At 39.6% G+C, this 23,830-nt stretch overlaps 1 protein-coding gene across 1 annotated transcript; it reads left to right on the top strand.

Moving 5' to 3' along the window:
• Positions 1–322: 322 nt before the first annotated feature.
• On the top strand, positions 323–22,421 carry LOC139458843 (uncharacterized). Its single transcript, XM_071240271.1, has 7 exons — positions 323–389; positions 12,356–13,507; positions 14,087–15,292; positions 18,234–18,290; positions 19,022–19,078; positions 19,894–19,990; positions 22,220–22,421. Exons 1-7 carry the CDS (start codon positions 323–325, stop codon positions 22,419–22,421), a joined length of 2,838 nt encoding a protein of 945 aa, XP_071096372.1.
• The last annotated feature ends 1,409 nt before the right edge of the window (positions 22,422–23,830 follow it).

The following is a 23,830-nucleotide window of genomic DNA, read 5'->3' as shown; positions in this document are numbered from 1 at the left end:
AACAGGAATACTTCTACGATTCGATTCCTAATCTGGCTTGAACGTTGTTGACTGAGTCGTCAAAACACTCACTCACAGGGATGAAATAGAACTTCCTTGTAGCCATCTGACACAAACATGGACTTTGAAACATTCTTTCTGATATATTCTCACTAACAAAACAAGGATCCTGTAAAACGAGGATCTTGGTGTACATGTATATGTAGGCCTTATCAGTGACGAGATGTTCTCTCCCTCAGATGCGGAATGATTTTTCCACCAGCCTTCTCTGTAGACATTTAGGATCTTCATCCTTTGTTTTGATAGGAACCAGGAACAGACTATGGAGAGGATGATTTACAAGCGCTTCAGTTTGGTGGTTCTTTTGACGGTACTGCAGAGTGGCATAGGTAAGTATCTCTGTTGTGCTTTTATTACCCCAGTATCTGCAATAAAAAATGTATCATCTATTTGATACGGATTCTTTACCAGAGTGAATATCTTTTTGGAATTTACACATTAACTGTATTATTACAAAGAATGACATGCCCTTTAAATCAGCTTTTCACTCAGCATAAAATTTCACACAGTAGTGGATGTCAAGTGAGTTAGTATGGTTTTACGCTGCTTTTAGCAATATTCCAGCAATATCACGACGGGGGACACCAGAAATGGGCTCCATACATTATACCCATATCGGGAATCGAACCCGGGTCTTCGGCGTGACGAGCCACCAGGCTACCCGACGGCCTCGGGGGATGTCAAGAAACATACGTTGGAGTTACTGTTATTCAATAAAATGGAGATAACCAGATAATTGTCAATGTAGTATTTCTAACACATAACTGAATGATACGTGAATCTGCATAACTCGTGAGGATCACAATGACTGATTATTTGTGATTAGAATTTAATATAAATATCTTGAATCGTAACAAGTTTGCTCTCTATCTTGTAACACATTACAAAAAGCCGGATTTTATACCATTGAAACAAACGCAAATACAATAGGAAATGTATCCTGTGACCGGTTTTATGTGGTGTTTTCCGATATGAATTAACTTTGGGCGTTTATTTGATATGGATCTTCAACTTTGAGACATATGATCACCGTGTATTGTTGTATGCACAATCACCATTGTCCTGAATGCTCTGACCGGATTTTCTGACATTTCCAAGGCACGAAATAATACCCCAGTAAATACTTGATCATAAAGTATTCGAATGCATACCTTTTAATTGTAATAGGTGCTGAGCTTTCCTAGTCCTTTCTAAGTGTACAAGGGTTTGAAATATGAACGTTTCCTTAGGTGGGAAAACATTTGTAAATAAATAATTTTTAAATGTTTTCAAGCCTTAGAAAGTTATGTATCATTCCGGATATCAAGGGTATGTATTTGAATAGTTTATGCTCATATTATCTGCACTAAAATAAGATGATGATACGTTTCCAACATTTTAAATATTGGGTTAACTATAATTTCACTTATGCTGAAACCTTTGCCATCAAGGTTCATAAGCCCCCATTAACTTTTCTGTTAAGGTTCTGGTTAAATAAAACACTATTATGCAAGCTGAAACGTTCCCATTAGGTCATCAATTTAATCGCTTCCTTTCACCTGGTTGCCAGTTCTTTTGACAATTGAGTGGGAGTGTGGGAGATCAGGGCTTCAGAAAAATGACTGAGCCTTTGAGCGTTCACTAACATGTTATAATTCACATTTGGGTATTGATAGTTTGTTGCGGTATTCAGTGTATTATTACTCTCGTCCCGTCTACAGGATAATTATTACATTTTCGCTGTGTTCATTGAAACACCTGCATTCTGATTAGCTAAATTGGTCACTTGTTATTGCATTCCTTTCCCAATGAATGTAAAGACTTAAGCCACGCCCAACGAGGCGCAATACTTTTATGACTGCGGAATGTCGGGGAATCCCAATATAACCGTCCGGGGAATTCCCTTTCTGTTTACGTTTACCGTCATACACAGGACATTTAGTGACATTCATGCATATTCATTATCCAAACTACCTTTTGAAACCGAAGGCCGAGAAGGAATGAAACAGCAAACGTGCAGCCTCGCTCGCCTGTTTTTGTCCCAACTCGCTTGTCTTGTACAGATTATAGTAGAATATATCACACGAGCACGTCGCATATACAAATATACATGAGCACCTCGCGTATACAAATATACATGCACGTGCACATGCTCGCACACGCGTCTTAGTAAAGCACTATGGTAGCCTTGACACATTCCATAAAATCACGTTCTTATCAAATATCATAAAGACATGTTGATCAGTTTGCATACATATTTAACAATGTTGGGGGAAGCGAATAGGATTTAGGTGTGTGCCATATCACCAATGAAGAGAACAATCTGCAAAATAACGGGACGGTTAAATGTGAGCCATTATTTTTGGGAACAATCGACGTGAATAGCTAGACGATTGTTGATGCGGCGTTAAACAACAATCACTCAAAAGAAAGAGATATGTTTAATTTTGTAACATCCTAAACAATACAAATATAAACCATGTCATAATTACTTGTTCTGTTTTTTGCAGTGCATCTAATATACTACACACAGGAATAAGAGACATGTAATATGGTATGATGTATGTGGGGGTTTCTTATTTGTTCCAAATATATGTTATTGTCCAAGAAAACAAAGGGATGGGGCACAAGTGCCATACGTATTGCCACTTCCACGCTATATACAATTAAACACAATATCTGGCATCGGAAATGAACACTTGAAGTCATTGTGGAAACATAGTTCCATACATACATACATTACATACATACATACATACATACATACATACATACGCACGCACGCACGCACGCACGCACGCACGCACGCACGCACGCACGCACGCACGCACGCACGCACGCACACACACACATGCAGTGCTTCACTCATCTCAGAAATCGTATTTTCTCTTTTCCTCATTTGCTTGTAAATATTGTGTTGGAATAAGGATGAATATTTTCCAGTGACTGGGAAATGTCGCCTGAAGATACTTGGATACTGAAAAAGCATATGTTGGGTACATGAGGGGACTGCTACGTCATGCATTTCAAGAACTAATATCCTGAGAACTAAATCTAACAAAAAAGCTTATCTCATTCACAAACAATCTTTGCACTCTGTACATGTAGCCATTGAAGCTGGGGTCCCAAGCAGTGTATTGTGTAGTAATTCAAGACTGTGAGTTCACATTGTTTCATAACCTGAGCCATATCACCATCTCATTAGTAATCCAATATGATCTCTGTTTTTAAGTAGTAGTTAGCACCTCCTCTCACCCAAAATCACATACAAATGTCGGTATTTTTGTGCTTAAATCACTTGGACATTGTTTAGCTTCATAAACTGTTCATAAGAAACATGTCAGACAGTTCTGACATCATTGATGACTTAGTCTTATGAGATGATGTAAACATTAGGTGAAACGAGCTCAAGTAAATACAGAAGCAGAGGGTCTAACATTGCCACAGTGTTAAGCCCGAAAGTCTATTTAGGATATAAATTGTGATTAACCAAGTAGAGGGTAGAGAGAGAACGAGATAACAAATCTTAACAAAACCTACCTGCGAAACAGGTGCTAGTTCGTTAGTATCCGTAAGCCTAACAACTGCATGATTCCCAATTATATTAGAAAGTCACAAACTGTGATGAACGCAGCGTGTGTTCGATGGGGGAAATACAGCCCCTCAGATCTTTGTTTACTGAATACACCTTGACCAATGTTCAATGATATAACTTGTTAAGATATTGAAGCTACATGGCCGCCCATAGTTTCGAGGAAATGTCCTGGCTACACTTCATGGTGTCGTGCTCAACAAATATATATGAATGTACATGATGTCTCATCTTGATGTACTTTAATAATGCAATTCGACAAAGAAGATGTACAGATGCCTCGACAACATTTTTCACACATGAATGAGTTCAACCTTAGCAGTCTACTGGTACAGGTAAACACGGCTATTAATGCTCAGGTGTGTCAGGTTGCCCTAACCTCGCCGCCAGATCTGTACACAAAACAAGTGCATAGTCTAAACTAGGCTACATATGCATTTCTTTCAATAATGCACTCTGCTGTCACAAGCATGCTGTGTAGGTCTGTACAGCACAATGTATTTTATTAGTAATCGGTCGAATCTTCATAAATCATATTTTTGCCATCCATTTCACATATGCCTCGGTAGAATTGAGGTAGGGGAAGGACTTCTGGTCAGTTAACAAGGTATTCAGATATCCAGAAACTCGTTTATCCGGACAACATTTTAGAAAAAGCAATTGTCCGGATAAGCGATGTTCGACTGTACAGCGTGTGATACATGACAAAACAGATGTGTTAGGACCTGATTCGCACTTGCTGAAGGGATAACAATGGACCCTGATCATAATACATCGGTTGCTTATACATATATATACGTCACACACACCAAGAACAAGTACACTTATTTGAATATTACTAATATTACATGAATGTTGCTGAGCAGTCATAGAGTTTATATCTTTGCGCTTAATCAGCAACACGTAGCAAATGGAGTTATGTCCGATGAAATTCTCTGTTTTGACTCTTGCCATACGTTTCCGTGTTTTTCGTGTTTAACAACTAACTTGCCTTTGCATGTGTTTGTTCCACCGGTTGTACAGGATACGCTCACCTTTTTGCAAACACCTGTTATCCTCACTGTTTGATAGTAGTTTATACACGTAAGTATAAGTTGTATGTCATCTTAATATATCACTTGTGTAATCCCTATTTTGGGGGTGTACCACAAACATAAACCAAAGTTTCTTTTGAGCTAGCATGAATATCTTAAAATACTTAGCAAATCTATGCTTATCATTCCCTCTACTCCTACCAAAGGCTCTAATTGTGGCTAATTGTTGAATAATCTTCACGAATACTGTAAATCATGAAACGTGTAACCAAATTAATGCAAGTGTAGACCGCTGGCTAGACTAACATTTAGTTTCTGAAATGAACATATTTTACAAAAAATAAAAACAATTGTTTAATTATATTAATAAAATATATAACTGTAGTAATCTAGTCTTGCCAAATATGATTGACTTGCATCGGCTGTATTGGATATATTTGTTTCAGGAACTGTATGACAGGCCTAAAATGCGTCACGAAAGTAATGCGATTAATTTTGCTTTTGATCTGTAAAAGCTAACCGGCAAACGAAAACACCAAGACTGTCGACTTAGAGTTCTATGATATAGTTTTTGTGGCAGTTCGATCGACAACTACCATTTGCTATCTTCAAAAACTTGACTTCAACTGTTGATCTAACTTCTATTAAATCAAAAGCAGGAAAATTTATCCTCATCTTTCAAGAAATAAAATAAGAAAGACTTTGACATCTTGAGTTTATAGCCGATTTCATATTGAATTCACTACAAAGGACAGCTTAATGACGGGGGATGGGGTCATATGAGCCTTGGTGGCAAAGGTATCAACATCTGTGAGAACAAAGAAATGTCAACTCAATATTTCAAATGTTGGAAACAGGAGTCATCAGAAAGATGACATATCCCCTCGGAAGCTGTCTGTAATGTAACCACAAATAAATGTGCAATTCTGTATGTAATGAGTCAAGAGTTGAATGTTCTTGAAGAAACATACACTGTTTACCCACAAAAGATCCACCATGGTCGTATCCATATACAATGGAAAGTAAAACAAGTGTGTTTCTGTGTTTTTTTTAATGCAATCAATTGACAAATTACAAGAAACAATAAATAGCGTATAGTCAACGATGTCATCTATATCCCTCGCCCATTTTAACTCGTTTTGGTCCGAAACCAGGTAACTGACACAACATTCATCTTAGCCCTTGTCAAAATAGCTGCAATTGAAATTCTAAAATAAACATTTCTAAAACTCCTTAATATCAAATGGCACCACTTCAGTATGTGCTTTAAATATAGACGTGCAATGTTTGGCAAGGAAATATGTAACAGTATATTTGTTAAACTCCATAAGTGAACCCGCCCTATATTAAAACCTAAATCCAACTTGTTGCCATGGAAACGTAAAAAATAAATAATTATAAAATTCCTAAATAGCAAAAGGCACCAGTTCAGTATGTGCCTGGTAGACTGGCTGATCGCTATATCCCCTCGCAATATATGCCGGGGGGATAAAAAGGCGAAAAACAGTCACGGTCTAGTCACCGTACCGTTTCCCTCTCGCTGAATTGTCTGGCAAAGTCCGGTGGTCGTCGTTTCGTGTTTCATCCGAGGCTGTATCCGATAACATTGTCTCAATTTAAGTAATGATAAATAAGACAATCTAATTATTGGACAGAGACAAGAGAACTATTTTAAAAATATTTACGTCATGTGGGCTTCTCAATTTTGAAAGGATAAAGGAAGAAACATTTCATTTTGTTCTGAGATAGTTTATAAATTAATTGTAACTGTGAATTGTACGGTAGGCTTGACAGCCTTTCTACGGATAAAATACATGTCTGGCTGATATGAATATGCATCAGTATAAAAGGAATTATATCAAACTTTAGCAAACTAACACTTCTCTGCAATGTGATTGTCGTCTATGGGAATTTCGGGTGAACGACCTGTGCTCACTTAATATATGGATATAGTTAAAATTGCAATCGGGATCTGCCAATGGTGCCGTTCTATGTTCAAATTTTGGTGTGTATGTGCGCGCGTGTATGTGTGTTTGTGCGTGTGAGTTTACAAGAACCTTGTAGGTTTATAAAAGGAATACGAGATTGAATAACTCTAAAAAAAACACTGGGATATAATAATGATCTGTTGAGTTCATCTGTGATACAAAGCCTCTGTAACAACTTACATAAACACCGATAGCACAGATGCTGACATGGAATACTCTTCCTATATTTGGCTAAAATGTGTTTTTCGTCCTTATGACAATATGTGTGATGTATCATATTAATTATCTTGGAAACAACATCTAGTAAAACACCTCTTGTTCCATAATATTTTAGGATATGCAGATGTAGATGCTGCACCATTGCAAGAAAAAACACAAAGACTTGAGTTGGATGTAAGGCCACAGGTTTATATACAGAAAAGTACAAGGACTGGAGAACATTCCTGGGCTGGGAAATGCTAAACATCAACCCTAAGGTGCCCGGACAAAACAGCGAATCCATACGGAGCCAAATGCTGGGACCCCCCAGGGAAAAGCGCATAGGGGGTCTGCTGTAGGCTCTACAACCACCATTATACAATAGGGCCTGGAGGGTATGCCTCAAAGACCTCAAAAACACCAAAATCACTACTCCCAGCTCAAAAGTGTTCCGCCACGAGATGTGTCTATACACATCTCTTCCAATACTTGTTCTGTGATGACTGTTATGGTGTAAGAGATTAATTAGCCAAACATATCTTACTTTTTACTTCAGTATCTGCCATGAAGTGCTGAAAAGACTCTTGTTTGGTTTTTACAAACAATGCATTTCCCACTTCGGAAAGATGTTATTATTTATAAACATCAAATTACCTGAAGTTATTGATTGTGCATTCAAAGTTTAGAGTCTAATGTAAGTTGAGTACACCTTAGACTTCCATCGACCCCGCAACTGTATTGTCTCCGATGACACGCCCATGTCTGCGGCAGTAGTGGCTGCTCCAATGCGGAACGAGTGTGATTTGAACTTACATGGGTCGAGTCCCATATGTCTGATGCATTTGGAAACCATAGCTGCAAACTGGTATCTTGTTAAAGGTTGACAGTTCCAATGACAAAACAGAAAAACTGAACCCGCTGGACGAAGTGCAAGGTATTGCTTCATTGCTTTTAGTGAGCATATTTCACTTGCTAACTGATCTGTCTTTGACGATCTCACGGTTACCTCTAAAATTGTCCTCTGGACTGTGACATCTGAAATCCTAAGAGGTCGTTCAAAAATGAAAATGGTCAGTGTAAACCAACTCGCCAACTCTCATGAAACCGAAAAAGGCCAGAAAAATGCAGTTGTAAACACAAATAGCTTCATATAGAGAACTGAAAAGAGCATCAAGAGCTTGAGGCATCTTAATCAATATGGAATACATGATTGGAGCCCTGCCGTCCCTATGACCCTTGGGTCGTTTGGAGCCTTCCAACATCTTTCAGACGATAAAAATTGCTAGTGGTATCTTGCAATCCTGTGAGGTTATGTTGGTAGCTTATCGCTGATAGGTGCTGACACTGTATGGAGAGGGCCAAACCTTTAGGGACAAAAATGCCATATATGTTGTAAGTTGTCCTGACGGTGCCGGCCAAAGATTAGGAAAGTTGAACTGTTGTCGAAAGCGTGAAAAAAACTGGTTACTGCTCCGTGGTAAGCCTACCTCGTATTGTGTGAAATAACCGCCACTAGTAATCGGTTTACTTCTCTTCCACAATCTTCCAAACTGTGTCTGGTATAAGAGTAGCCGCCAAATCTACATCTGGAGCCAGCTGCCGGAATTTCTCTAACTGAAAACGTGAAAGTGCATCAGCAGGAACATTCTTTTCCCCCTCAATGTACTCGCCTCTAACTGTGATGTTGACTCCAAACAACACAAGACAAGGTGCCTAACCAAAGACTTTGTGTTGTTGTAGGTGGTGGCATATTTAACATGTCATCATTTTGAAACATGGGAATGCCTTGTGAATTATTAGGAGCAATTGGGTTACTTACCATGCTAGGAGCATTGTTACGATACTGGGATTTAGGGGCATGATTTGAAATTCCGGGAGGATACATTTGTGAGTTAACTGATGGGGTATATGCATTGTTAGGATAAAAACCAATTTGCACAGACTCACCTCCTGAAGGAGTAGTGGTAACAGGCGTTATCTCGTCGAAATATGTTTTCTTGGTCTTGTATATTTCACGCTACCCAACTCAAGTGCCTACTCAGCTGAAACCTATTTTTGATATCCTAGAGAATGATATTGTTATATTCATGTCAGATAACCCATATTGTCATGTTGTAGTCACGGGTGACCTGAATGTTAGAACCAGTTGTCGCCCTGATTATAGTGTAGATGATGATTCCACACATCTACCGATGATAACGTTAATTATGTGGAAGATTTGGAACTTTTTACAGAGGTCTTCAGAGGATAGCATTATCAATAAAAGAGCCCATGCCCCATTAGACTTCTGCAAACTCACAGGCCTTAGCATTTGTAATGGGCGAATTGGTGAAGATGTAGGGATTGGTACTTTTACATGTTATGCTAACAACGGCCAAAGTGTCGTAGACTATGTTCTAGCGACCGAAGATTCCTTCCCAGTTTTTCCATCTTTTTCGGTTGCGAACCAAGTAGAATCCAGCCATTTACCGGTAACATTCGCATTAGAATTTACAATGATAAATGAGAAATGTAAAGAAAAAACTTTAACACTAAAAGGTCGACTATATTGGAAAGAAAAGGTGAAGACAAACTTTAATCATAACTTGAATACTATACCGGTTTGTAAAATTAGTGAATTCTCAGATAATCTTGCCAATTGTACAACAAGAGCTGTAACTTCATTTGTAAACATTATGGCAGCCTGTGCTGAAGGCTGTAGAGTTCCTCAGTCAAGCTTACGTAGAAGTGATGATAGAAGGGGAGTTAACTGGTACAAGGAATGTGTTGAAGCACGAGCCGATGCACGCAGGTGGTAATGTGCATTTCATGCCTCCAACAGTAAAGTTGATAGACAGCTTTATTCATCGGCATGGAAATACTATCAATAAATTTGTGTAACTAAATCACAGTATTACAGATCCAGAGATTCCCTCTACATCTATCAAACGGGTCATCTGTCTTGCTGTAATCCCATCCCATACCATAACGCTGTCGCCCCCGAACCGATCTTCTTCCATGACACAATGATTGACGTAAGGTTCACCTCAACGTCGGTACAATCAGTCCATCGCTGTGGCTGAGGTGAAAACGAGACTCGTCAGTGAATAGAACTTGTCCCCACTGCATTGCCGTCCAGCGTAGACGCTGTCTGCACCACTGTAGACTGTAGACGTGCTTGACGGTGGTTTCCTGTCAAAATGGGACGTCTGGCGGGTCTTCTGGCGACAATCCCTGCACATCTGAATCGGCGATGTACGGTTTGTGAAGATATTCGTCGAAGGCCAGGGATGCTTCTTGCTGTCACTGTTGCTGGCTGGAATCGATTTCGTAGGTGTGTTGTTCGAATCAAGTTGTCTTGTCGATTATTGGTTACGCGTGGCCTGCCACTCCGGAGATGGTTTCTGACTGCTTTCGTCTGTTGCTAACGTTGCCATAAACACCAAATAGTGTTTCTGTGGACGCTAAATTGTCTTGCAGCATCACGTTGACTCGTTCCTGCTTCAATCATTCCAATGGCTCGCATACGCTCATTTTCGGACAGGCGTGGCATTTCGTAATGTTGAGTGGTAGTTGTCAGCACGATGCTAAACAATGCATGCATATGGAATCCCGTTAACTCACATGTTTTTATACCAATTCTTGGGTAGTGAAATGCATGGGGCTTGCATAAAAGTCAACTTTTGCATGGAATGCATTCTTTTTTGTAGCAGTTGCGTTTTTGTGACTTGATTCCATACATGTACTACAATTTTGAAAACCAAACTTTACTTGTTGAAAAATACACTAAAATATTGGTGTCACAGGAACTTTTGTTTTTGAGTATATATAGATCTGTAAAGTCCTGCATTTCTCTAGAAGGTGGATATACTCAGTTCTTCGAGTGCTACTCTGGTGTTAGAAAGGGATGCCATCTGTCGCCTTTTTTGTTTTCATGCTTCATCAGTGATATTGTGGAATTTTTCAATTGTGAGGGAGCTCATGGTGTAACTTTAAGTCCTTTTGAGTCCTATTTATTCTATTGTTTGCAGATGACATAATCTTGTTAGAAGTAACAGCTAATGGCGTACAGAAACGTCTTGACCAACTTTCTTTATATTGTGATAAGTGGAAATTGACTATTAATACTCAAAAGGCAAAGTGATTGTATTAGATTTTATGAAAAATTTGACATAGTCCCTAGTAATACATTTCTAGGTGTGCAGTTATCGTCCTCTGGTTCTTGGTATCTTACTCAAAAGACTTTGACACAACAGACCTGGAAAGTAGTTCGAATGCTAAATCAACACTGGGAAAATTCTCCACAATCCGAGCTAGTGTCTGTTTTCATATTTTTGATATAAAAGTATTGCCAATTTTAAATTATGGAGCAGAGGTTTGGGGATTTCATCCTTCACCCGATATTGAAAATGTACACGATCGTTTCTGTAAACTTGTTCTGAGCTTGAATAGAAACACCCATAACATAACTGCAAGAGGTATTGTGAATAGACCATCAATCAAGCTTTTGCATTACATAAACATTATATAATTCTGGTTAAGGTTATTGTCACAACAGGTTAACGTTATCATGAAAGGTTCTTATGATTTTCAGTATAGAAGGGCAGACAATGGTAAAGCTTGTTGGGCTACTAATGTTAAATCTTTGCAATATACATATGGCTTGGGGGAAGTTTGGTTACAGCAAGGTGTTGGAAATAAAAATGCATTTCTGTTGTGTTTTAAGCAAAGATGTAAAGAATATAAAGTATTATTTCTCGCCCTCAAGAAAAGGAACACTCTTCTTAAAGATGTGCCAGTTATGTAGTACTATGCCATGTAACAACGTGAGACTGGTTGTTGCCAGTGTGTGTAACATGTGTTGGGACCCGATCGACGGGGCGTTTGTGGGTTATGACCGGCCTCAGTAACTTTTTGTGCATCCTTCTCAGCACTCAGATGAGTGTTGACCACTTGTTCGTGGCTCGCGGGCACGTTTGTGAATCGGTTCCCTGATGTAATAATCAGCGCTCTCTGTACATGTGAACTGACTAATCCAATGTACCTTGTATAATGGGTGGCACCTTTACGGAATAAAGGCATTCATTCATTCATTGATATAGAGATTAAAGTGTAAAGATTTTGGCGTCCAGGGATGCTTGATGTAGTGCATACAGCCCCGAAGTGTGAGCGTAGTACCCCTTTGAAATTACCAGGAACATTGAGTTTGTCTGCTGTTGTGACGGACGTAGCTGGCAGATCGACGGCCGTTGTCGATAAGAGCTACGTATATAACAGGGGTATTTAAAAGGCACTGGTCTTGTTGAATTTTACGACACTATTAGGATTCCTTTGGGCCAGAGACAGACATTATTCACACTGTATCAATTTTGACTCTACAATAGCCAGGACACAGTTACATGTATTCGAGTTCTGTACATGGTTCCGCGAAGGGTGTGGTTCACGGATACAGCACATCTGTCGTCTTTTGAACTCACCGCCTACATAATTTATGGATGTAATATCGTGTTGAATTGAATTTGCAGGTGAAGACTACTTGGTGGCTCTGGCATATAAAGACAAAGACTCGTACATCAGGTTCACAGCTGGAGAAATCGAGGGCCTAGTAGAGATAGAGTATCCACACTTCGCCTATAGAACATCGAGTGTGTTGAGTCCCTTCAGTGGTAGTTCACAACATGTAAGCGATAAGATGAAAATCACAAGTTATGTAGACAATACGGTTGTCGTTGTTAGCGGAAGTGACGAAAATGTAAACATTGTGGTAGAAGCTGATGGTGTATTCTCTCCTCTTCCTATATCTGCCCTTGGGACCAAGTACATTGTACCTTCCAGTCTTGCACCAAACAGTAGTTATCAATCCTTGCTTCTGATAGCTACACACAACATGAGCACTAATGTTGATATATCCTTTCGAATAGAAAAAGGAAGTGTTTACTTTGTCAACTACGAATACGGTGACGGCGATACTCTGCCCCTCAAACTTGATCCATATCAAACGGTAATGATGTCAACCCCACATGATCTGAATGGAACGGTCATTAACAGTGATCACAGTGTTGCCGTCTACTGTGGTATAGACTATGCCTCGAAGTACACTGTGTATGACCAACTACTGCCTGTCAAGCACCACGGACAGGAGTATGTTGTTGCTGTAGATGACACCAAGCTGGAGCTGCAGATCATCAGTGAACACAGCCACGTGTACATCACGTTCAGTACCGGGGCCACAGTCTCCACTGGTGAGCGTCGTCTCTATAACCGCTCACTTGAAGAGGCAGAGAGTTTTCACTTCACCACCACACGCCCGGTACTGGTGACACTCAGTAGAGCAGATGGTTACAGCAGTGTCTTCACAACTGTACCACCTGTACACTCTTACGTCACACACAGGGGTGTCTGGCTTCTGGGTAACAATCTAAATACAACATTAAAGATAATAACTGTGAAGACAGCGAGAGTGTTGATTAAAAACAAACAACTCAACGATCTTCTGACATGGATGGATGTACCGGGCAGCAGATACAAAGTTGGCACAGTGACACATCCACCACAACAATATACAAGTTTTACGTCCATTTCCAGCGACCTCCCCTTCACAGCACTGTCTTTTTATAACGGATCGGTCCACAACATCGGCTATAATGTGTCTGCAGAGGAGGCAGTACATTATACAGGTATAAGGCACAGTTTCCTTCATGATAATGGCATTATGGTCGACAACTTACAATAAGCTGATGTAGGTTTATACCATGTGGGCTGTGTAATGTGTACATATGTGTAATATGTTCATGGTCTGTCCAGTTGTCTGAGGCGCCGCTGTGTGGATTAGATTCCGCCTGATTAGGATTCCTCTTTGTCAGGACCATATCCCTGTTTAAAGATTTCATCAAATTTGTATACTCATAACAACCCATGTATCACTTTGGAATTTCTTCCAGGATTTGGCTCATATGCAATGATATTACTAAACTTTTTTTTACAAAAGGGAAGTTAAAAATTCAATTCATTATAAATGGTGACAAGCGAAACAGTATACTTTTACTTTTTTTACCTCTGCATGAGGGGAACATTTGATTGATATGTCAAAGAAGATTCTCTCTCTTAGCGTTGCCAATTGATATGCTTCACTTAACGTTGTATTAATCAATTTATTCTAATAGAGACATCTGTGTCAGAGAATATACTGGTATAACTTCGTCTTTAATTCACTAATCAAAAGGTTATCAAATCCATAAAAATTAATATGCCTACAGGTGAAAGTTACGTGATGGCAATTGCGGAATACAATCCCCCCGCCAACCATGACCCCTGGATACTCGCCACTGCTGGGGAGACAGGAGGCCAGTGGCAGGTACAGGATCCACTCTCCGGGCGCGTCTGGTCTCGACGCTGCAATGCTTACCAATCAGACAAATTGTACCCAATACTTAATGCCACAGCATACAGTGTATTCCTTGTGCATGTAAGTAATGATGCTATGCAGATCAGTGGCGGAATAATCTTTTGCACACCATATACTCCACTTCCTGTGTCAGCACTAGGCACCAGGTACATCATCTCTTCCTGTCTTCGTGATGTTGATAAGATGCATAGATACACACCGTACATGTCAGTTTTAGTGATAGCCACACACAGCAAGAAGGCGGAGGTTGATATCATCTTAAGACTGAAGGCCAACGTCACCTATGACGGCAGGACGTACAGCACCGGGGACACTCTCACTGTCAGATTAGATGAATATCAGACATTTTCCATAAACAGTTCATCTGATATGACCAGAACCATTGTTAATGCCACGGAAACAATAGCCGTATATAGTGGAACATACAATATGGAATATATTGCCATGACAACTTACGAGCAATTACTGCCTGTGAAACATTATGGAAGTGAGTATATTCTCGCTATCCATGATAAGTTTCCCGATCGACGAAAGTACAGTAACCTGACATACCAACTTCAAGTTGTTACTGACTACAATGACACGAGCATCATGTTTAATAACGGTTCTTCTGTCTCTATGGGTAAAGATGGACTGTACCGTGAAGAATGTGGAAGTTTTGAAACGTTTTACTTCAACACTACAAGGCCGGCCATGGCCACATTGTGTACTGTTGGCACGTTTTATTATTTGCTTGATGGGTTAATTGTAGTACCACCAGTTACCCTCTACTCTAAGCAAACAACTCTACAGGTTGAAGGTACCATACAAATACTGACAGAGCAAGAAAACAATAATGTTCAAGAAACCCATAACATTCTCTCCATATTTTCCACTCCTCCAATAATAACGTGGAAGGAAGTGTCAGGTACAAGATACAAGGTGGGAACCTTATCAACCAATTACTGTTTTCGTTGCATAATAACCATCAGTTCAAATTCTTCCTTTGCTGTCCTTGGATACGATGAATTAACTATCTACAACGGAGGATACAATTTTAGGATATATCTCAATACAGGTAGGTCTTTTGATGTACATGTTTATGTAAAAATTAAAAGCCTACATTCCTGTGATACATGAATTTGTTATTAGGTAGGTTCTCAATTTTTCATTTGGAGTCTACCTTCTCCTCAAGACACATGACCATGTAGATACATAAGGGCAATTCTTTGAAGCAAGAATCAACAGAGTTTACAATGACATGTGGGGATTCCGTGTCGGGATGGTTTTCAAGTACCTAATGTGCCGATGCTCATAATATTAATCATTGGCTTGTTTGGTTCACACCAGATTATGTCCAGGCCAACGTTATATCTGGAATAGTGCTGTGTGCATCGTTAAACAACAAACAAAGTATGTCCCGACTAAACTGGGGTCGGATAGTCGAGATCTGTGACTTTGCTGATTGTTATTGCATCCCGACGACGATGTACAGGCTGCCGTGGTAAAGCTAACATATTGCTTATTGCAGCGTTAATTTAAGCAACTTACATTCACTCTCTTATTACCGTGTTACTTTTTCCCAAATGTGTTACAGGAGTTAAGATCAAAATAGTACCAGGTCCCCACAAACGCAACTGTGTCAATAATATGTAACAATCATCGTGCCTGTTGTTCGTATGTATCTGACGCCATGAAATACTGAATACTGAAATGTGGTTCAAATTGTTGTTAAACCAAGAAAACTAACCCCTCTGTAGTATTTGAATATATGAACTGCTCGGTGTACTGCCATGCTTTGAATAGCTTCACTGATTCATTCCAGAGACCTCAACACCAGATGGAAGTGGAAACAAGTTCAATACAGGTACAGTCCATTTGATTCCATTTGAGACCGATGAATTGCTGACTAACTCAAAAAAAATTGGACACCCGAATCAAAAAATTGTTTAACAAACGACCATCATATTGTTGACATTTTTCGCCATACCAGGGAGGACCAGTCGCTCATACAACAGCCAGGTGGGCGAGTTTCATGCGCGAAAGTGATGTAAGGCTTGTTGAGCAAACCATAGATGCGTGATTGCTATACCTGAAACAATGAGAACATCACTCGACGCGAAGTCAATTATTTGCAACGTCTTCGATTTTTTTAAAAAGAATGTGAAAGAGGTAGACCACAATATGCTTTGAAAAAGTATCGTTTACGAACTGCACGTGTAGTTGGGATAACAGAAGGGAAGTTAAAAACTATGTTTAAAAAATGTACTGATTCAACCTGCAGTGACACACCTGAGGGGACCATCTCAAAACCCAAGCGATGTATTAAAGTCGATTCATTTCAACAAAAGATGGTTAGAAACGCCATTAAGACTAAACAAAATATTTATGTCTCTCTCCGTACTCTAAAAAGATACAAATCATTCTTTGACCATTTCAAAATATCAGTTATGGAAATTGCTACACCAATTTGGTTTCCTTACAAAAGAGTAGCCTCCGAAAATAGACATGAATTATGCGATCGGTCTGATATTGTTCGACTAAGGAACCATTTCTTACGCGAAAAACGTTACGAGGGTTATGAGCCCGTATACTTGGACGAAACGTGGTTAAACGCTTCCCATACCACAGGAACACAATGGTTCCCCAGCTCCTCTTCTGATTTCTGTGCCAGGAAATTGCCACTTGGCAAGGGTGAACGGCTTATTGTGTTCCATGCTGGCTGCAAGAGTCGGGGATTCCTACCAGGCTGGTCGCCAGATTTCAAGGCAAAATCCAAGGACAACCGAGACTATCATACCGAAATGAACGGAGTGGTATTTCTAGAATGGGTTAAAACTCAACTGGTACCGGTATTGCCCCCCAAGAGTCTGGTTGTCATGGACAATGCTCCATATCATGGCGTTCAGGTACCTAACACAAAAGTCCAAACGTCTAACAGTAGGAAGGGCGATATGATAGAATGGTTGACACAAAGCAATACCGTATCCACAAAAAGCAACGTAACCTGTTCTGTATGATATTATAAAGTCTAATAAAACCACACCTGTCTTTAAAGTTGACGAGTATCTTAAAGAACATGGCCATTCAGTTTTGCGATTGCCGCCCTATCATTGCGATTTAAACGCAATAGAACTTATTTGGGGTATCATTAAATTGGATGTTGCCAGGCAAAATACAACATTCAAACTGCGGGATGTACAGAAACTGGTTTAGCAATTAATAGACACCATCACGCTGGTAACGTGGCAAAAGTGTGTTGAGAAAGTTGAGAATTAAATAGAGAGATATTAATGGGATCAAACCAGTGATAATCAGGGTAGACTCGGACAGCGGCGAGAGCGATTCGGACAACAGCGACACCGATTCCGAATGCACTGTCACGGCTTCAGAAACCTGCAATAGTGACTCCGATTGAACACCCAAAACGGCTTTTGAGATGACCCCCATATACGGTGCACATGCTAGTTCATTACCTGGCTGTTCCATGGGCCACTGGTCCTCCCTGGTATGGGATGGCGAAAAATGTCAACAATATGATGATCGTTTGTTAAACAATTTTTTTATTCGGGTGTCCAAAATTATGAGACGAACCATCAGAGTTGGTCTATCCAATTCATGTCGCTGTGCACATTTTGTTTTTGTTGCAATTATTAGATTTTGTGTCAGTGAGCAATTCATCGGTCTCAAATGGAATCAAACGGACTGTAGTTCATTTCTTGGTTAAAGTTTAATGTTATTCTTTTACCGTCACTCGTCCACCATCTTCCATGTTTATCAACCTTGATCTTTGCCATTATCAATAGATATCTTTCAGTCAGTCACTGGAATGCTTGGTCTAAGCATGATTATTGACAGGCTACCATGGTACAGCTTGCGTTTTGGTTATTTCAAATTGGCCTTCACCTAACTAGCTCATTCATACATGTTTTAACAAGTGAACTGCTTGGCACACTGCCATGCTTGTCTTAGCTATTCACACAATTCATACATTGAACAGCTTCACTGATTCGTTCCAGAGACCTCTACGCCAGATGGAAGTGGAAACAATTTAAATACAAGTGTTGCTTTTCAAGGTGAATGTTTAATGCTAATCCTTTTCTCGTCTGTCGTCAACCAACTGCCATAATTCTCAACATACATCTTTGCCATGAGATATATATTTAAGAATTGACTTCCACATTGTGTGATTTCATTGGAGTATAAACCTTCATGGAGTGAGAGCCAAACTGTATATATGGTTCTCACTCATCTTTGGTCATTTGGCCTATCAATAAAAGGTGATTATAAAGATGTTTAAAGTAGATACTCAGGTAAATTCATAGATTTATGTAGACTGTCACCGTCAGTCTAGACACGGGTCGAGTCGATACTATGATTGACCTTGTTTGGATGTGCGCTTCTTCGATTTGTTACACAGGATGGGTTACTGGTGGGGGTATTCGTGAACGATCATGCAGCCACACTCTCTGACGTTTCTCAATGTTTGCTATAATGCTGAGATCGAAACGGAAGAGTCTAAATGATCAATGTTTAAGTCGTTTTAAGACTGTGGTCTCGTAACAAACGAATGAACGTCAAATTGTGTCGTCATACACTTATGAACGTCAATTTTAGGGTCAATGACATATATATATTTAACTCACGCCATGAAATATTGAATACTGAAATTATGTTCAAATTGGCCTTCACCTAACTAGGTCATTCTTCTGTAAGTTTTAACATTTGTACTGCTTGGTATTATTCCATGCTTGTGTCAGTTATCTAGACAATACATACGTTGAATACCTGCACTGATTCATTCCAGCGACCTCTACGCCAGATGGAATTGGAAACAAGTTAAATACAGGAGGATCCTTACAAGGTGAATGTTAAATGTTATTCCTTTTGTCGTCCGTCGCCCACTATCTGCGATGTTTATCAACATGGAACTTTGATGCATTCATTACGCAGACCTGTTTCCGAGCTGATCATAAACGTCACCAGCATCACATCATACCACTTAAACACTGATTTGCGTTGTTTTGTGAAACAAGTCCAAGGATTGATTTATAGCTTATTGACTTTTATTAAGCAGACAGGTCATAATAGCAAAGTTGTAAGTGATATTCTTTTGCTATCTTCTTCTCCCTTACTCAGTGGCATTTATACTGTTATCATATCTAAAACATGAAGGACATTATTTCTGTGTCCGAAACACCAACGTTAATGTCAGTGAAGAAAACGATAGTTGCCATGCCAACGACGTCATCATTCAGTCACGTGATGAGTGCAAAACGTTTGAAGCGAGCACACGTCACAGCGTCGTGTCTGTATATTTTCGGGGGAACGGGTGGCCCAGTCGTCTAAGGTGCCGTGATTCGCTATGCAGCTTTGCCAGAAACCTATGATTATGGATTCGACTCCCGGTTCGCCCTGATTATGTTTCTAGGTTTGTCAGCAGCATACTCGTGCTTGTGAATCTCACCGAAGTGGTAAACGTCTGAGACCTGCATCACTTCGGGCTTTCCACCCACATAAAGCTGACACGCCGTGATATAACTGGAATACTGTTAAAAGCGGCGTTAAACCCAACTCATTCACTCTGTATATCTTGACATGTGGCCTCTTCAGAAATATAACAGTCCTTCGTTTTTTACAACATGTCATTATTTTAAAAGACAAATATATTCATTTCAGCTGACAGTTCGAACAACGCAGCACTGATCGTGGGGATAATCTGTGGGGTTGTTATTGTGGCTCTCCTGGTCGCCTTTATGTCATATGTATTCTACGTGTAAGTATTTACATGCATGTAATTGACTGAGAACTGTCTCTCAAACGTTTTTGTTCTCAGATCTATAACAACGTACATGTATTACAATCTCTTGTACAAGGGAAAAAGGCTAAGGATATACAACTTCTTTATTTCAATGAATGCGACGTTTCGGTGTAGATACTATCCATAGAACCATATCCCTTGTTCATCACAGGAACTTCGAACTGGTAACTTGGTTATATACCATTTAAAAGAGTAGGAGATATTAAATTTCCTTGTAAGAGATATTTGTTTCTAGTAATAACTGCACGATAATACTGAACGAATTGGGAACACAGTACAACAGATAGTGAAGTATGACAGTCAATGATTTGACCGCCAGCAATCTTGAAGGAGGATAAGGGTGAGATTGGAAATTTCAAAGTTAATGTTTTTGGATCTGTTGTGCGTACTGCCGCCACTCAATCATTCACTTGACGAGGCATACAGAGTCTCCCACTGGTGATTTGAGGGAGTCTGTCCCACTCCTCTTGCAGAGCCTAGCCAAGTTCAGCCAACGTGGTCGGCGGCCTATGAAGGCCTCACACGTCTCCCTGACCATGTCCCAGGTGTGTTCAACGGGGGTAGGGTCTGGGCTTATTGCTAGCAGTGACATGATGTGAATGTTGTGCTGCTCGAGGTTAGCACTGAGCACTTGACGTTACGTTCGACATCGCCAGACACGACCACGCCTTTCAAGGAAGTGCAAAGTCAATTTGGACTCATCTCAAAACGTTACCAGCGACGATCACCCCAGTTGAGACGTTATGTAAACCATTAACCTCTTTTGGGTATATGGCGTTTTTAAAGGACGGAACCACACGTGGTCGTTGAGCATAGAAATTTCTAATGATCTGACACGTAACTCGTACTCCAGTTGCAGCAATTTGATTTGCCGTTTGAGCTCGTTTTCGTAGAGCCTGGTATCTCCCCATGAATGGGGACGATTGTCACATTTGGGGTATGTTGGTACCTGTTCTATATTCTGCTATAGTCTGCTAATCATAGACTGTGAAACGTCGAACGTTGGTCACTGTGTGCTGACTTCTGAAAGTTTCCATCATGCTAGCAGTGCGTAGACGCTCCGCGCCTTGCAGACACCGTACCGCTAGTGCATACACAATCAATGAATGAATGAAATCAAGTAAATCGCAACTGTATGATAAGCAGAATCAATGCATAGATAGACATAGATTGACAAAATAGTCCATAGAGATAAATCGACCTTCCTTGAAATTGACAAAATCGTGAAAGATACCCCATGTATGTGAGTGGCGCTACTGCGAGGGGCACGTACTACCTGTAGGATATGTCATGGTGTCACGTTTCAGACATAACGCTCTAACAAAGGATGTTTCTCGTCAAGATTTGTTCTAATACTGGTATTAACATTTATATCAACGATCCCCTACTTTAAGAGTATAATTTTTGAAAGTGATCGCCCATAATCACCATTCAGCGATTGAAAGAATAAACATACTCCAAACAAAATCAAGTTAGTGTTGCTGTACATGCAGCCAGTAGCAGCATATATGATTGCTGCAAGTAGGTACTGTGCCTGAATCAACTCGAGGATGAACCGTAAATTCAAGATCTCAGAAACATCTTGCGTTATCCTGCTCATCCGGTAACATACATATTTAATAGTGGAGTACGCAGAACGAGATATGTGTAATACTATAGAAGAATCAGTCGTAGGGTATATGCGTGATGAAACCCATTAATTATTTTCTTGAACACGGAAATGGATAGGATATAGAATATCATGTATCCGTCAGTAACAGGTTTTAAATATTCCTGGCATCATAAGCATATGATTATTTAAGTTTTATTGATATAAGTGTCTTAGTTACTGTAAGGCATGTAAATAAACAAATCGTTTCTCAGTTACAGTTTCAGCTAGCTGATTTTATTATTTTGTTCAACTCACATAAACCATTACAACAGCCATTTAACTGAGCAAACTTCTGCGTGATTAGTTTTATGATAGATTTTTTCTCTCGGTAATACTCACACACCCTGCACTGCCTAACACTTTAGCCCAACCTCTTCCCCTTTCACGTCCCTTTGACTTTCTGGCCAGATAAGGTACTCAGCTAATCTCTACACTGGACACCTAAGAAGTGTTGGGGTCACTACACATATATTCTTCATATGTCTTAAGTTGGATTAACTACAGTAATTTTTGTGACTGTTTCTCTTTTTAAGCCGCAATAACACAATTAAGAGTGTTGAAGCACAAGGCGCCGATGCTCCCTCGACTTCCAACATCTACACGGTGCCTGACAGTGTCGCTGAAGGTGCAGCAGATGAGGCCACCTACACGGAGCTGACAACTAACTGCACACCTGTCGACGTCAGCATCGCTGACAGTTCTGCCACCTATGTCAATTTCGAAGGTGGAAAATAACTCGAAACATTATCAGAAGACACAAAGAGAATTTATTGTATTACGTTTCATTTCAAAGGTAAGTACTGTCTCACTTAGGTTTGTGACATTGCATCTGCTACAAGTTGAGCAAAGAATAAGGCATCAACCTGGTTATGCTTCCCGTACATCGTTGTCCCCAACAACTGAAATTGATAAAACACAGAATGATACATGTCAACATGTTCTTTGTCTTCTGAAAAAATCTCTGACCGTGCCATTTAACTAATATTCTTTGAGAACGGTCAGATGAGGGAGTATGTATTGAACGGGTTCCATACCCCATTTGCTTTTATTTATATTTCATTATCTTGTTAAGTAGGACAATTCACAATACCGCTACAACATGTTGATGATGGAAATTGTCTCATCGCTTTTATTTACCAGTTGATTAAATTGGCATCTATCAAAGGCTGTTTTCACTGACAATAATTAACCGAGTTTGTTTGGGTGTAAACGAGTATGGCTGACCTCTGGTCATTGCTAAAGAAAGAATGAATTGTTGAGACAATATGTTTCAAGCCTCATTTTAGTTTTTAGTGTTCCATTTCTCTCACTGGGCTACAACTGTGAATCAGGGGATCGATTTGCTAGTGTGAAATGTCTTAATGTGGGAGATTAAGGGCAAACGGACATCAGTAGAGATTTTAATACTTTTCATTTTTGGTGTAGCAACTTTTTATTTTATTCGTCGTGTTGGTTTTGTTATGTTATAATTGTTGTTTTAGGGGGTGTTTTTCAGTTTAAGAACATACTTCTTTTCAATGTTTCTTCATTTTGGAACTTGTAAACTGGATGCTTTTCACAGATGGGTTGGTTTAAGGTTCGCTAAAGAGTGTAAACATTCAGTAGAGTAATTGTTCCCATGACGATATCATTCAAGTTAATTTCAAATGAATCTTCATTGTACTAAACATATAGTCACTGCAACACAATGACTTAACATTTACAATTATTACATATGATTTTTTCCGAGAATATATTTTCAGCTAGTACTTGTAAGTATACTTGTAAAGAGGTTATGTTAAAGGTTCAACATAAGGCTTTCCAGCATGCGCAAAACACATTTCAATTTGTTGTGGTGAGTATCCCTGACATCCATTTCAAGTAAAAGCACCGCATTGGGGTAAAGTTTAATTGAAGATTTTGGATTTTAGATGTTCAACAATCTAACCCCAACCGTGTAACTATATTGACGTAAACATGACAGAGCAACACTACAGCAGCCTCAAGTTTGTTCATGCGGTAATGTGGGAGGATAGCTTCAACTGATGGTAGAAGAGGTTTAGTTCTTGACTATTTTTGTAGCAACCTTTTCTTGTATTTGTCATTGTTTCTTATGATTTTATTGTTTGTTGTTTACTGACATGATATAACATTTAAAATACTTT

This window comes from Haliotis cracherodii, unplaced genomic scaffold (genome assembly GCF_022045235.1).
Source record: "Haliotis cracherodii isolate W230 unplaced genomic scaffold, xgHalCrac1.p SCAF_13, whole genome shotgun sequence".
In the NCBI taxonomy this organism is placed as follows: Eukaryota; Metazoa; Mollusca; class Gastropoda; order Lepetellida; family Haliotidae; genus Haliotis; species Haliotis cracherodii.
Note: the sequence above shows the minus strand (reverse complement) of the source record. Positions and strands in the feature narration are given on the sequence as shown.